Raw genomic sequence first — 14,140 nt, forward strand, 5'->3', positions numbered from 1 at the left:
AAGAAAAGAGGCTGACCTGTTCGCACACAGCCCCGCTTAAGAATTAACCACGGCTAAACCTCATTATACACAGTTTCTCTTTCACTGCTTATAGTTTAAGTAAAAACAAAGACTCAATTTATTGTCATTGTAAGTGTCTGGATAATGCTCAAATACACTAAATGTGAATGAATGTCCCACTGCAGTTGAGTGGGATTGTAATCAAACTTAATATGTCAGCTTCACCAAAAAAGCTCATATTAAGCCATGACATGTTCAAAGGTGACTTCATTCAGAGTCACTTGAGGAAGACAAACCTTAGACTTAAATAGGATGTTTATGGATGAAGCCACACTTCTGACATGGAGATGAAGTCATACCTTTTCAGCTTTCGTTCTCTTCAACACCACCTCTTGAGGTGCGGTGCATCTTCTTTAAGAAACCAACATTTTCTTGGTTTGTTTCTGTGTCACTTTTTTTGAACAACATTTTGGATGAATCAGTCATGCTTTTAAGGCGGCAAAATGAATCCATTCAGCCTGGTCAGCATGAGACGGCAGCCTGAGCCAAACTCTGAGCAACCCATGATGGTCCATTTCTCCCAGCTGTGCTTTAACAAAGCAGTCTCTCTTTTTTTTTTTTTTGGGCCAAAAAACGACTCAGTGACTGAGTTTTGTATCTGATTGACAACTAGTAAGAACCTTTGAATGATGCCTGATGCAGTGTCAGCTGAACGTGCAGAATATGGAGAAAGGTCTCAGAGAACATACAAGACTTCAGCTGAGGACCCTCTTCTCTTTAGAAATAGACGGTATCAAGCGGAGAACCCTCTCTGCCCCTCCCTCTCTATATCCTTTGCCCAAATAGAGATGCTAAATGGGAGGAGCTTCAGGTCCTGGAAGTATTCTATTACTTCAGACGCTTGCAGGTTAGACAGCTGATAAGTTGCTCTGACATCATTTTTACCTTCATAAAGGGATGACAATGTGATTTCTTTCTTTTGTCCGTTTTGTTCTGCAATCCTCACAACAACTTTAATAACTGGACTTTGGAAGAAAACGCCTCTAAACTACGGCTTCTGAATTTCTCTTACCAGTTCAGGTTAAGCCCAATCTTCTGCTTCAACTTGCCTTAAGCAGAGTCAGCAAAGGAAGCTCGTACCTCCTGACTTTTCAGTCAAACAGTAAGGCCCGTCCTCTCCTTTTTTTTTTTTTTGGAACGCTCATCCAAACAGAGAACAAAATAGTGGGCTTCACTTCTTGGAACATGGAAGCACAAAAATAGCTCCTCCCATTTGTCAAGTGACTGAATGACAGAGAAAACACACCCTGAATGATTCTTACCCCCACCACCCCCCCACCCCTCCCCACCCCCCCTATGGAAACCTCAAACCATAGCACAAGCTGTAGTTTTTCCCCATCCTCTGTCTCCATGTTTGCAGGTGACCGGCTGAGCGCCATACTGAATTCCATTCAGTCTGGGCCCTTCCTCTCAGCAGCTCCCTCCTCCTCCTCCTCCTCCGTATTTGAGCAAGCCGCCCAACCTCCTCCCTCCTCCTCCCTTGTCCACAGCCCATTTGTGTTTGGACAATCCCCCTCCCAACTGTCTCAGCCACAACCACAGCTTCTGAGTAAGTCTGTCCTGCTTTCTGACAGCGCTTGCTTTGCAAAGGTGTCGAACCTTTTCCTTTCTGTTTTGTTCTATAATGATTCCATAGGTGATGTTTGACACAGGACACACCATATTATGTTCTATTATACAACAATATACTTAACAAGCTACGGTGTCTATTTTTAAATGTTTGAATCTTGATTTTAAAGAACAAACCAAGGGGAAACCACCTCGTCATGCACTAACTGGAGTTTTTAAAAAACAAGATTTCAAACTTTAATCCCAGGCTAAACGTCTTGTTAAAGGTATATTCTTTGTGCTGAAGTAATAAGCTAAGTCGCTTATTTTTTCTGCTTGCTCTCTTGTTCAGTCAGCTTTCTCTTGTTTTTTCTCATCTTTTTCTTTGCTGCTTTAATGTGAGATCTGCATATTTCATCCTTGATTAACAACTTGTGTCATTTTCTGCCTCAAACAGCCAGAGCTTCACCGCAAAAACGACAAAATAGTGGTTAGGTCCGCTTATAAAAATCAGCTTTATCATGGAACTATAAAAAAATGAGTTTTCTGGGTTATTCAAATACAATTTAAACAACTTTATGTCAGAACAGGATCAAATACAGTATTTGTGTGTGTGTACATTTTCCAGCCTGTGTAGCTCTCTTTTCTCCCTGTCGACTTCTTCTTCGTAATGCTACTGTCTTTCTGCTTTTGTGAATCTTTTTTTTTTTTTTTTATATGGTGGTCATTTCCTTACAGAGCTCCAGAAGGTGTCTAAAAAAAAAAGATCAAATTTCTTTGCTTCATTTTGTGGATTTACCACACAGTTCACTTATCACATTCGTGTCATGTCATCAGTCTTGCCCTATGTTTACTCTCTATAGATTGCTTCAATTACTTTCTTTGATCTTGAACATGATGCATATAAATTTAGCATGAGGCTCTTAAAAACAATGGATTTTTGTCTCTGAGATCCTTTAAATCTACTCAACACAAAAAGGATTTGTGTGCCGTAAAATGGAGCGAATCCTAAATGTTTTGTTGTTGTGACAAAGACGGAAACTTTCATCTGGTGGCATCCCAAATGTTCCGCATGAGGGGAGGAAACAAACTACATATATGATATGAAACTGATAGCACAAACACCTCCTGGGCTATGTACTCTCTCTGTTCCTTCTCTATAAGTGGTCCTCTCTACATTTCTGTTTCATTGATCTTTGTCATTACTCTTTACATTTTACCTTTAAATCTTTATTTCCTATTTCACCTTCATGACTTGACCCCGTTGCCTCTCTGTGCTTCCTGTCTTTCTCTCTGTGGCATCCCTCTTGCATTTCAATGCTTCCCTTTTTTTTTTTTTTCATTACCTGCTCCACTGTTTTCCGCTGTAGATGGTTCATCTCGCAGCCTTGCTTCTCGTGAGCGCGTGCACAAAAGCAGCGTGTCAGTGGCTGGGCATGGCACTGCTCTCTCATCTGTCGCTCTCAGGCAAAAGGGTGGGTAATCACAGCATGCAATGCATCCCTCAGACTGAACAGAGGGTGGGAAGGAACTCAAGAACACACAAAAACACACCAAATAACTTTATTTATCCTTGTGGAACTTAATTTGTGTACAAATATCAGTATGTATAAAGTTTGCATACATGACAGCAGAGCAAAAGAACACACACACACATCACAAACAACATCTGTAGAGCAATTAACATTGGTGAGTGAAGCTTGTAAGACTTAACAAATAATGTACAACAAATACAAAATAAATAGTGCTTATATGGTGTTAAAAATCAATAACCATTGATGAGGCAAGTTGTTAATTTAAACATGATAAATAAGCAGGGAAATGTTTGGAAAATGTTAAATTAATGACGTTAACATTAAAAAGAGAAATCAGCCACTCATCTGTCTGAGTCTGTTGGACGCAACCTGTTCAAAGATCTGAAGGGTTTTTCTGTTAGCTAGGGACAAACTCTTTAACTGCGGCCCTTCAGTGAGACTTGTCTTAACATATAAGAAAAATGAATGAAAGCTGAAAGGTGTCTGTGGCTACTAGACTTCTATCAATTCAACTTTGGAATCCCAATCTCTAAGGCTGGATTCTGTATTAGTGGTAGAGGCCCCACGCCTGGTCTGGCATCCATCGTTCATCAGCTTTTTCCATAACCCACCAGCTGTCTTCATCCATCCAAGAGTTTATCTTGTACAAAAGTAGACGGACAAAGTTGTGGGAGATATTCCCCAGCTGGTAAATTAAAAGTCTTCAACAATAATAATAATAATCAGAAAATATATCACTCACTCTTTTCTATGAGACTTCAGTTTTCTGTCTTTCTTCCTTTCATTTCATTTAACCTTCTAGATTCAATGCTCCAATGTTTTATTTTATGCAGGTCTTGATTTGTTTGTGTGTAGAGTAAAATGGCCACATGTTAACTTAGTTAATTTAGTCCACTTTTGTGGTGTAACAATTTTTTAAATTATTAACGTTTAGGCGAGCGAGGGAACCTGATGTCCGGAGCGCGGCCCATGTCTCCAGCCTCCAAACACCGACAGGAGAACCGCTCGCCCAAACAGGAAGGGCGGGGAAGCCGCTCATCGGAGCAGAGCAGGACTAAGACGGGGGAAGGTGGACTCTCAGCGAGCGAAGCCCTCATCCTTCGCTCAGACACGGGCAAGCTGAGGTCGGACTCTCACAGCCGCTCCCACTCGCCCAATCACAACACCCTGCAGGCCCTAAAGGCTGACGGGAGAAACTCTGGACTACGCGCCGAGTCTCCAAACCCTGGCTCTCGCTCCTCCTCCCCCAAACAGAAGAGCGTTTCCTCCTCAGGCAGGTCTAGTCCCTCCAGCACCTCCTCCCAGAACTCCTCCTCAACCCACCATGACAAGAACACCCCACCTAAAGTCAGCCCTTCCAAAGCACGGCTGGACCCTCCCCGGGAGAGGTCCAAATCAGATTCATACACTCTTGATCCAGACACACTAAGAAAGAAGAAGGTTCCGCTTACAGAGCCGCTTCGGGGCAGATCTACCTCTCCCAAACCCAAACTCTCTCCTAAAGATCCAAACAAAGGAATGCATAATAATGCAGAGAATCGGGTTCCTTCCCCCCATGTGACCCAAGAAAACCTTCATAGCGAGGTGGTGGAGGTGTGCTGCTCTAGTGCTCTCCTCTCAAACGACGAGGGCAACGATGAGAACTTGGAGGCCCAAAATAACGAAGAGGGATCATGCAAGGTGCACTTTAGCATCGGCAAAGCCCCCGTCAAAGAGGAGCTGGAGAGTCGCTCGTCGCCCAAGGTCAGCCGCAAAACCTCCAGCCGACACACGCGGCCCAAAAAGGACAAATCGGGGCCTCTGTTTAAAGGGGAGAGCACATCGAGGGTCACAGAACCCGCCAAACAGGCCATGTCTCCCTCTGTGGCCGAATGTGCACGAGCTGTCTTTGCAGCTTTCCTGTGGCATGAAGGTATCGTCCACGACGCAATGGCCTGCTCGTCCTTCCTCAAGTTCAACCCAGACTTAACCAAAGAGCACGCCCCCATCCGCAGCTCCCTGGGAGGACAGGGCGCCGAGGAGAAGGAGAGCAAGTTGAAGAACCGCCACTCCTTAGAGATTTCCTCGGCGCTCAACATGTTCAACATTGCGCCGCACGGGCCCGACATCTCCAAAATGGGAAGCATCAACAAGAACAAGGTGCTCTCCATGCTGAAGGAGCCTCCGTTGCCGGAGAAGTGCGAGGACGGGAAAGGAGAGGCCGCTTCCTACGAGATGACCTCTCATCCGTCCATGAGGGCGAAGTCCATCCTGCCGTTGACGCTGCAGCATCTGGTGGCGTTCTGGGAGGACATCTCCATGGCCACGATAAAGGCGGCCACTCAGAACATGATCTTCCCCAGCCCGGGCTCCAGCGCCATCCTGAAAAAGAAGGAGCACGAGAAAGACGGCAAGAAGTCGAAGAAGGAGAAGAAGAAACGGGAGAAGGCGGAGGTGCGTCCGAGGGGGAATCTGTTCGGAGAGATGGCACAGCTGGCCATGGGTGGACCCGAAAAAGACACTATCTGTGAGCTGTGTGGGGAGTCTCATCCTTACCCTGTCACCTACCACATGAGACAGGCTCACCCAGGTAGGAACAGAGGGACGTTTTCTTACTAACATGATCTCCTAAATTCAATCAGTGCCTTTAACGTTCTTCTTTGTGAATTTGTTTGTCAGGTTGCGGTCGCTACGCTGGAGGCCAGGGCTACAACAGCATCGGACACTTCTGTGGCGGCTGGGCAGGGAACTGTGGAGACGGAGGCATCGGGGGCAGCACCTGGTACCTCGTGTGTGATCGCTGTCGGGAGAAATACCTGAGAGAGAAACAGACTGCAGCGAGGGAAAAGGTAGCCTCTTGATGCTTGTCTTTGGTGCTTGGATATGTGCTACTGTATCCCGCTTTTTAAAAGATTCTGACTTCCTGCTTGTGTTTTTTTTTCTCCAGGTGAAGCAGTCCAGGAAGAAACCTCTGCAGGTGAAGACTCCAAGAGCTCTGCCCACCATGGAGGCTCACCAGGTGATCCGGGCAAACGCTTTGTTCCTGCTCTCCCTCAGCAGTGCTGCTGAGCCCAGCATGCTGTGTCACCATCCACCCCGGCCGCTTCACTCCCAGCTGCTCCCCAGCCTCAAGGAGGGCGTGTCAGACGAAATCCCGAACAAAATGGGCTGTCTGTACCTTCAGACCCTCGCAAGGTAAGCTAACAGCTCAGTTATTCACTTTTTTGTTTTTAACAGATCAGTTACCTGCAGAAACATGTTGCCTTCATAAAAGATTTGAGACCCCTCTCCTCTCGTCCCTCAGGCAACACACCGAGAACTTTGGGGCCTACCAGGATGATAACCTCTTCCAGGACGAGATGAGGTATTTGCGATCGACGTCCGTTCCCGCGCCTTATATTTCAGTCACCCCTGACGCCTGTCCAAATGTGTTTGAGGAACCAGAGAGCAACATGAAATCAATGCCCCCTAGGTAACACTTCATAGTACTATGCTTTTAATCACTTCCCATCTCCCTTTGTGTGCATGCTTACACAACGAGTACATTTCAGACTGTGACTCCTTGTTACAGATGTTCTCATTCACCATCTTCTTCTTTGTATACATGACATAGAACGTCGCACATGCATGATATCGAGTCATGGTCGATCGGCGTTTTATTGACTTTTCCACACTGATGAATAAATAAAAGGAACAGCCAAGAAGAAAATTTTGATTTTGACACCGACTATCTCCTCGGACCGCTACATAGTTTTAGAGCTAACATTTAGTTTAGAATACGTGCTCCAAAATAAATTATTTTACCGACTGTACGGCACTTTATTTGACTAAATCCACTTTCCTGTTCTGTGTGTGTGAACTGTTTCAGCTTCTGGCTCAGTGTGGTTGATGTACAGTACCTGTTTTTCACTTGACCTGGATTTTCTGTATGTCTGTATTTTTCTCATGTTGTCCATTGTGTATCTGTTGTTTCCTGTCTCCTGCTGCAGATCTAATTTCCTCTTGTTTGAAGTCCATTGTTATGCCTTGTTATCTGGCCACCTTTAACTTGTCTTGTACAAAAGAGTTTTCTTGCTCCATTCATACTTACAGACTCATTTAGGTGTTTTCATAAAGAAAAAGAGATAACTACCTTAACAAGGTGGTTTATTGTATCTTCTTTTCTCCTTTTCAACATAAAATTCCTTCAGTATCTCCTTTAATGAATACACATAGGAGATTTCTTTTTTTTTGTCAGTACGCTTTTTTTATTTTCTACAAAACCTAAACAATTATTCAAGGGTTATATCAACGGCCTGAAGTGTTGATGTCATCGAATTGCAGGGCTAAACAATAAGAGTCTTTTTTTTTTTTGCCATTACTGACTGTCTTTCAGTCTGGAGACCAGCCCCATCACAGACAGCGACACGGCCAAACGAACAGTGTTCCAGAGGTCTTACTCGGTCGTAGCATCGGAGTACGACAAGCAACACTCGCCTTCACCAGCTCGGGTGAAAGCCGTGCCCAGACGCAGGGTGCACAGTGGAGATGCAGGTAATTATTACATACCATGATACGAGCGTTATACGAGAGAATTAGAGCATCCAATGTAACCTCTAACCTCTCGTCTCATTACAGAGGTGGGATCTTCGCTGCTACGGCACCCGTCTCCTGAGCTCTCCAGGCTGATCTCGGCTCACGGCTCCCTCAGTAAAGGGGAAAGGAACTTCCAGTGGCCCGTCCTCGCCTTTGTCATCCAGCATCACGACCTGGAGGGCCTGGAGGTGGCCATGAGGCATGCACTGAGAAAGTCTGCCTGCAGGGTGTTTGCCATGGAGGTAATTCATCTATTTGAATCTCAGAGCTCAGACTAGTTCTATTTAGCCATTTGTGCAGCAATCTGTGTTCTGGGTATTGTTTGATTATCAATGAAATATCTGTACACAGTAGGGATGTTGTTAGTGACTCATTTCTTACTCAATAGAACAGGAATTTAAATTCCAACAAGTCTAAAGTAAGTTGGACAGACAAGTCTAAAGTAAAGAAACAATCAGAAAACAGTCAAAATCGAAGATGGCACTTAGAGCCATGGTATAAAAATAATGATTTGTGTAGCCGACCTTGTAATTCTGGTGCAGACTAGCGAGGGGGACGATGTTTGAGTGTTACGTTGGCTAGTAGCGCACATCATTAGTACATAGCTTATACGATAAGATAAGATAAAACTTTATTAATCACGTTGAATATCCTTTAAGAAGGTAAATAAAAAGTCAAAGAACGATGTTGAACAGCTGTAGCAAGCTGCTGCCTGTTGCGGCACCACAACAGGAAGACAGACTATTACTATGCACAGTATTGAGACTAATTACAGTGATTTTTTTTTTTTGTGTGTCCCCTTCAGGCTTTCAACTGGCTGCTGTGCAATGTGATTCAGACCACCTCCCTGCACGACATCCTCTGGCATTTTGTAGCATCTCTCACCCCATCACCGTTTGAACCCGAGGATGAGGAGGACGATGAGAACAAAGGGAACAAGGAAGTTGTTGAACAGGTATTGGGCTAGTCAGAGTTTACATGAAAGCAGTAATACTTTTTTTTCCATGTCTGTGCATTTTCTAATAACGCTCAATTCCACTCGTGCATCCTACAGGAAAGAGACCTCGGCGTGTGTGAACATCCTCTGTCAGACATTGTTATTGCCGGGGAGGCAGCTCATCCTCTCCCCCACACCTTCCACCGCCTCCTCCAGACCATCTCTGACCTCATGATGTCACTTCCCAGCGGGAGTTCACTTCAACAGATGGCACTTAGGTACAGTTTGGGAATTGCCGGAGGCCGATACCAACCCAGAAATAATCACTAAAAGAGATACACTTTATTGTCTTTGCATGTCCAATGCAATGAAATTCATTTTGGCAGCACTTGGAACTATTTTCTGAACTGCCAAGAGAGTGTAACAAAGTATTATAGTGATAAATGAGTAATAAATTAAATTCCCGTGGGACATTCTGCACATTTTTCATTCTAGGGACCAGTTATGAATGTTTCCACTGTTCAAGTGAAATTGTATGAAATATCTCCTACCGCTTGCTCTTTCTTGGGTTCTAAGTTAACACATTTTCTTGATGACTTATTCTATCAGGTGCTGGAGTCTCAAGTTCAAGCAGTCCGACCACCAGTTCCTTCACCAGAGCAACGTTTTCCATCACATCAATAACATCTTGTCCAAGTCGGATGACGGAGACAGCGAGGAGAGCTTCAACATCAGTGTGCAGTCAGGCTATGAAGCAATGAGTCAGGCAAGAAAACTACCACGTATCTACTTACAAACACATCGGAACAATCACCTGTTGGTCCTCACAGTTCAATCAGTAATGCTCTTACTGCGTGAATCTGTGTTTATATGACAACACATTAACCTGACAGATGTGTGTGTGATAACAGGATCTGTGCCTGGTGACCTGTCTGAAGGATCTGACCAGCGTAGTCGACATCAAGACGTCCAGCCGTCCTGCGATGATTGGCAGCCTCACAGACGGCTCCACTGAGACCTTCTGGGAATCTGGAGATGAGGACAAGAACAAAACCAAAAGCATCACCATCAGCTGTGTGAAGGGAATAAACGCCTCCAATGTGTCTGTGCATGTGGACAACTCCAGAGACATCGGGGTAAGAGGGCAACAGCAAAACCCGACATTCATTTGTTAGTTTAAAGAGGATACAACACAGTAAATATAGTTTAAATGCAGTAGGCTATTAGGCAAAGTCTTGTTCTATGGATTTGTTTTAATGTTTTTTTCTTGTGATATCCTCAGAACAAAGTCACATCAGTGACATTTCTGTGTGGAAAAGCAGTCGAGGACCTCTGCAGAATCAAACAGGTATGGTCAGTTTATTGTTATATCAGTATAACCAGTTTAATTTGTGCTTTAATGAATGATGTTGAAGATTTTTTTTTTTTGATCAAGGTCTTTTTATTTTTATTTTTCAAATATATCACAAAAACATAAACAACAGCACAAACAACACAGTCAGAAAGAAAACCTGTCCAATCCCCAAATCCCCGAGCACTGGGTCATCAGTAAGCCTGCAGCCAGACAATGACAAGAAGGATAAACTGACATGTAAACAAATAAATAACAGACAGAAAATAATAAAATACAGAAAAAAAATACAGAAAAAATAAAAATAAATTTAAAAAAAAGGAAAAAATTATTAAACAATAAAAAGATTACATAGTTATGTTGTTAGCTGTCATATCTTCAACAAATTATAAAAATGGTTGCCAAGTGAAAATGATGTTGAAGTTTAAGGGTATTTTTTTTAGTGCACACCAAATCTGGTTCACTTACATCAAAGCCATGTTCAGCCTCTTTATGTGCTTTATACATTTTAAAATATAGAAATGTACTTTCTTTATCCTTTCTTCACTAAATCATGATGAACTTATCTGAAGTACTTGATGACGTATTAAAGTAGATGGTGGTTTTATAAGGCTGGTTGATATAGCGCTACAGTTTGCATGCTCCTGTGGTAGAACATATTCAAACCTCCTTGTCCTTGTCCTTGTCCTCCTTGTTCCTTTTCGTCCCAGGTCGACCTCGACTCGCGTCACATGGGCTGGGTGACGAGTGAGCTCCCTGGTGGGGATCATCATGTGATCAAGGTGGAACTGAAGGGCCCCGAGAACACCCTGAGGGTGCGCCAGGTTAAGGTCCTCGGCTGGAAAGAGGGCGAGAGCATCAAGATTCTTGGACAGATCTCAGCCAGCATGGCCCAGCAGAAGAACTGTGAGGCGGAGACTCTCAGAGTGTTTCGCCTCATCACATCACAGGTCCGTTCGCTGCTTCCTACATACTTCTTAGAATCACCTGATGATTCTTTGTTTTATTAGCATATTGTAGTTTTCTAGGACTCAAGTGTTTACACTTTGTTGTGTTCATTTAGGTCTTTGGTAAACTTATCTGTGGAGATGCTGAGCCAACTCCTGAGCAGGAGGAGAAAAATCTGTTGTCATCACCCGAGGGAGAAGATAAGGTTTGAAGTTTGAAACAAATACACTCTTTAACTGACTCCATTACTGAGTAAACCTTAAACTAACGTTTTCCCTTTTCCTTTTTTCTAGGCACCATCTGATGCAGACCTCAAAGAACACATGGTGGGAATCATTTTCAGCAGGAGCAAACTGACCAACCTGCAGAAACAGGTCAACAGCCACTTCATTAAACCATTCAAATGATACCTTTTTTATTCTCTTCCATCTCTTCCCCTCTGACCTAAGCGGTGTTTTTCCATTTCCAGGTGTGCGCGCACATAGTCCAGGCCATCCGCATGGAGGCCACGCGTGTGAGGGAGGAGTGGGAACACGCCATCTCCAGCAAAGAGAACGCCAACTCGCAGCCCAGCGACGACGACGCCTCCTCGGACGCTTACTGCTTCGAGCTCCTGTCCATGGTGCTCGCTCTGAGCGGCTCCAACGTGGGCCGCCAGTATCTCGCTCAGCAGCTGACGCTTATGCAAGACCTGTTTTCTCTGCTGCACACGGCTTCCCCGAGAGTACAGAGACAGGTGGGCGAGAGCACTTTCACACGGCCAGAGGAGTAGTTTGGTGTTTTAAAGATACTCTGTGGGGGTTTTCTTGTAAACAAACCAATTCATGCTCACAATAACTGTTCCTCAACAAAACGCCTTGGGTGTATCATAAGTTGTAACATGTACTGGTACTCTAAAAAAACAAACAGTTCTTTCTGTTTTAACACATTGTTTTACACTGAAAAGAATAAATCCTATTCATGTTTCTCACCAGTCATTCTCACTTCTTTTCAGGTCACATCATTGCTCAGACGTGTCCTTCCAGAGGTCACACCGGTCCGACTTGCCAGCATCATCGGGGTGAAGGCGCTTCCACCGGCAGACATCAGTGACATCATCCACTCCACGGAAAAGGGTGACTGGAACAAGCTCTGCATCCTTGACATGTTCCTGGGCTGCATCGCCAAAGCACTCACCGTGCAGCTCAAAGCCAAAGGCACCACCATCTCTGGCACGGCCGGCATGGCTGCGGGAAAAGGGGTCACTACCGTCACCCTGCCTATGATCTTCAACTCCAGGTAAGTCCCATGCCTCCAACATTTCCTTAGATTATTAAACAACATGTATTTTGTTTGATTTCTTATTGCCTTTTTTTTTTTTTTTGCCATTCTCAGCTACATTCGCAGAGGTGAGAGCCACTGGTGGATGAAGGGGTCGACTCCTCCTCAGATAGCAGAGATCATCATAAAGCTGGTTAAAGACATGGCAGCTGTGAGTTCCTGTCGTTTAAATCTTTACCTATAGATGTCTACAAGCAGAATTAGATTTTGAACCAAATTTGCCGTCTCATTCGATGTTATTTGTTGAAAGAGCACCTCTTAGACAGTTATTTTTTTTGTTTTCAGGGACACCTTTCGGATGCTTGGTCCAGAGTCACCAAAAATGCAATAGCTGAGACCATCATAGCGCTGACCAAAATGGAGGAGGAGCATCGGTCGCCTGTACGCTGTATCGCCACAACAAGGGTATGGAGCCAATTCGAATGAAGTCGTTACGTGAAAGCATAAATCTACGTTTAGAAATTATGTATAATACCTAAACAGATAATCATGTATCGTGTCCCGTTCTGTTTTGCAGCTGTGGCTGGCTTTAGCTTCACTGTGCGTGCTGGATCAGGACCACGTGGACAGGTTGTCATCTGGACGCTGGATGGGCAAAGATGGGCAGCAGAAGCAGATGGTGAGAGTGACAGCACAGAATGAGAGCATCATTGTGAGAAAAACAATTGGGACGGCTGATCAAAGGAATGACAAAATTCATTTCACGCTCTTGTATCCACAGCCCATGTGTGACAACCACGATGACGGGGAGACGGCAGCCATCATCCTGTGTAACATGTGCGGCAACCTCTGCACCGACTGCGACCGCTTCCTCCACCTGCACCGCCGCACACGCTCCCACCAGAGACAGGTAAGAGTTGGATGGCACACCTCCAACTTTGTCAGCATGATAAAGACTTCCAATTAACAGCTGATTATTCAATAGTATAAAACGATGAGCTGGCGCTAAATCGAATCTTCTTTTTACGCTTTCAGGTGTTTAAGGAGGAAGAGGAGGCCATAAAGGTAGATCTCCATGAAGGCTGCGGGAGGACAAAACTTTTCTGGCTCATGGCTCTGGCAGACTCCAAGACTATGAAGGCCATGGTGGAGTTCAGGGAGCACACAGGTAACTTAGCAACAGGGACAGGAACAACACTGCGTTTTTAAGAATGTATGCAATGAATGCAAGTTTTGTAATTTCTTTAATATCGATGTCACTTTAACCTCCTCAATGTCCTCAAAGCTTTCCAAACTTGATGTTTTTTCCACTCCGACACGGCTCTGTTATTCTTTCAGGTAAACCAGCCTCCAGCAGCTCAGACGCCTGCAGGTTCTGTGGTACCAGAAATGGAACTGAGCTGTCTGCGGTAGGCAGCGTCTGCTCAGACCCAGACTGTCAGGTACTTAAAAATACTGGTGACTATTATCGAACTAACACTGCTAGACATCCTTATAGTCAATTACATTTGTGCCCAGTAGGCTACTTTTTATAACAAAGAAGGTAAAGGTGTTAAAATATGTATGTTTTTGTATTAAATTAGTACACACACTTTTGTTTAAAAATACAACAATAAACAGGCCTTGAGAACTCAATGACATTTTTGCTAACATGTATGTAAGCCTTTTGTCTGTTTTCATTTATTTCATTTATAAGCAATTGGATTCTTTTGTAATGCTACACGTTATTAAATAAACAGAAAGCAGATGCATAGGTGCTTACTGAACTTGTACGTGATGTGAATCCTAGGGAGATAGAAGAATGAGAAAAAGATTTGAACTTTTGCTGAGTAAAAAAATAATTGTTTGTTTCTCTTTAAAGGCTTTATATGTGATTTTTCACACTTAAACATAATAGAACTCAAGTTAATCCTCTGAAAATAACTCTGTGAGTCATGACTGTCTACA

General features: G+C 44.0%; 1 protein-coding gene across 5 annotated transcripts in view; it reads left to right on the forward strand.

The window, feature by feature from the left end:
* The window catches only part of mycbp2 (MYC binding protein 2), a 71,933-nt gene that overhangs the window by 53,440 nt on the left and 4,353 nt on the right, over window positions 1–14,140 (forward strand). For 3 of the 5 annotated variants that reach the window (XM_065962115.1, XM_065962117.1, XM_020652593.3), the window contains 22 exons: window positions 4,078–5,712; window positions 5,802–5,971; window positions 6,070–6,317; window positions 6,427–6,594; window positions 7,498–7,655; window positions 7,740–7,939; window positions 8,503–8,652; window positions 8,752–8,912; window positions 9,244–9,400; window positions 9,546–9,770; window positions 9,917–9,982; window positions 10,696–10,935; window positions 11,049–11,138; window positions 11,227–11,307; window positions 11,403–11,669; window positions 11,928–12,211; window positions 12,308–12,404; window positions 12,539–12,658; window positions 12,771–12,872; window positions 12,975–13,103; window positions 13,229–13,361; window positions 13,532–13,635. In XM_065962115.1, the coding sequence (XP_065818187.1) occupies window positions 4,078–5,712; window positions 5,802–5,971; window positions 6,070–6,317; window positions 6,427–6,594; window positions 7,498–7,655; window positions 7,740–7,939; window positions 8,503–8,652; window positions 8,752–8,912; window positions 9,244–9,400; window positions 9,546–9,770; window positions 9,917–9,982; window positions 10,696–10,935; window positions 11,049–11,138; window positions 11,227–11,307; window positions 11,403–11,669; window positions 11,928–12,211; window positions 12,308–12,404; window positions 12,539–12,658; window positions 12,771–12,872; window positions 12,975–13,103; window positions 13,229–13,361; window positions 13,532–13,635 (4,985 nt within the window). Of the gene's footprint in view, window positions 1–1,420; window positions 1,610–2,978; window positions 3,084–4,077; window positions 5,713–5,801; window positions 5,972–6,069; window positions 6,318–6,426; window positions 6,595–7,497; window positions 7,656–7,739; window positions 7,940–8,502; window positions 8,653–8,751; window positions 8,913–9,243; window positions 9,401–9,545; window positions 9,771–9,916; window positions 9,983–10,695; window positions 10,936–11,048; window positions 11,139–11,226; window positions 11,308–11,402; window positions 11,670–11,927; window positions 12,212–12,307; window positions 12,405–12,538; window positions 12,659–12,770; window positions 12,873–12,974; window positions 13,104–13,228; window positions 13,362–13,531; window positions 13,636–14,140 lie in introns of all 5 variants that reach the window. The other 2 variants (XM_065962116.1, XM_065962114.1) reach the window with 2 other exon arrangements.

The sequence above is a fragment of the Labrus bergylta genome, chromosome 13 (assembly GCF_963930695.1).
Source record: "Labrus bergylta chromosome 13, fLabBer1.1, whole genome shotgun sequence".
Taxonomy (NCBI): domain Eukaryota; kingdom Metazoa; phylum Chordata; class Actinopteri; order Labriformes; family Labridae; genus Labrus; species Labrus bergylta.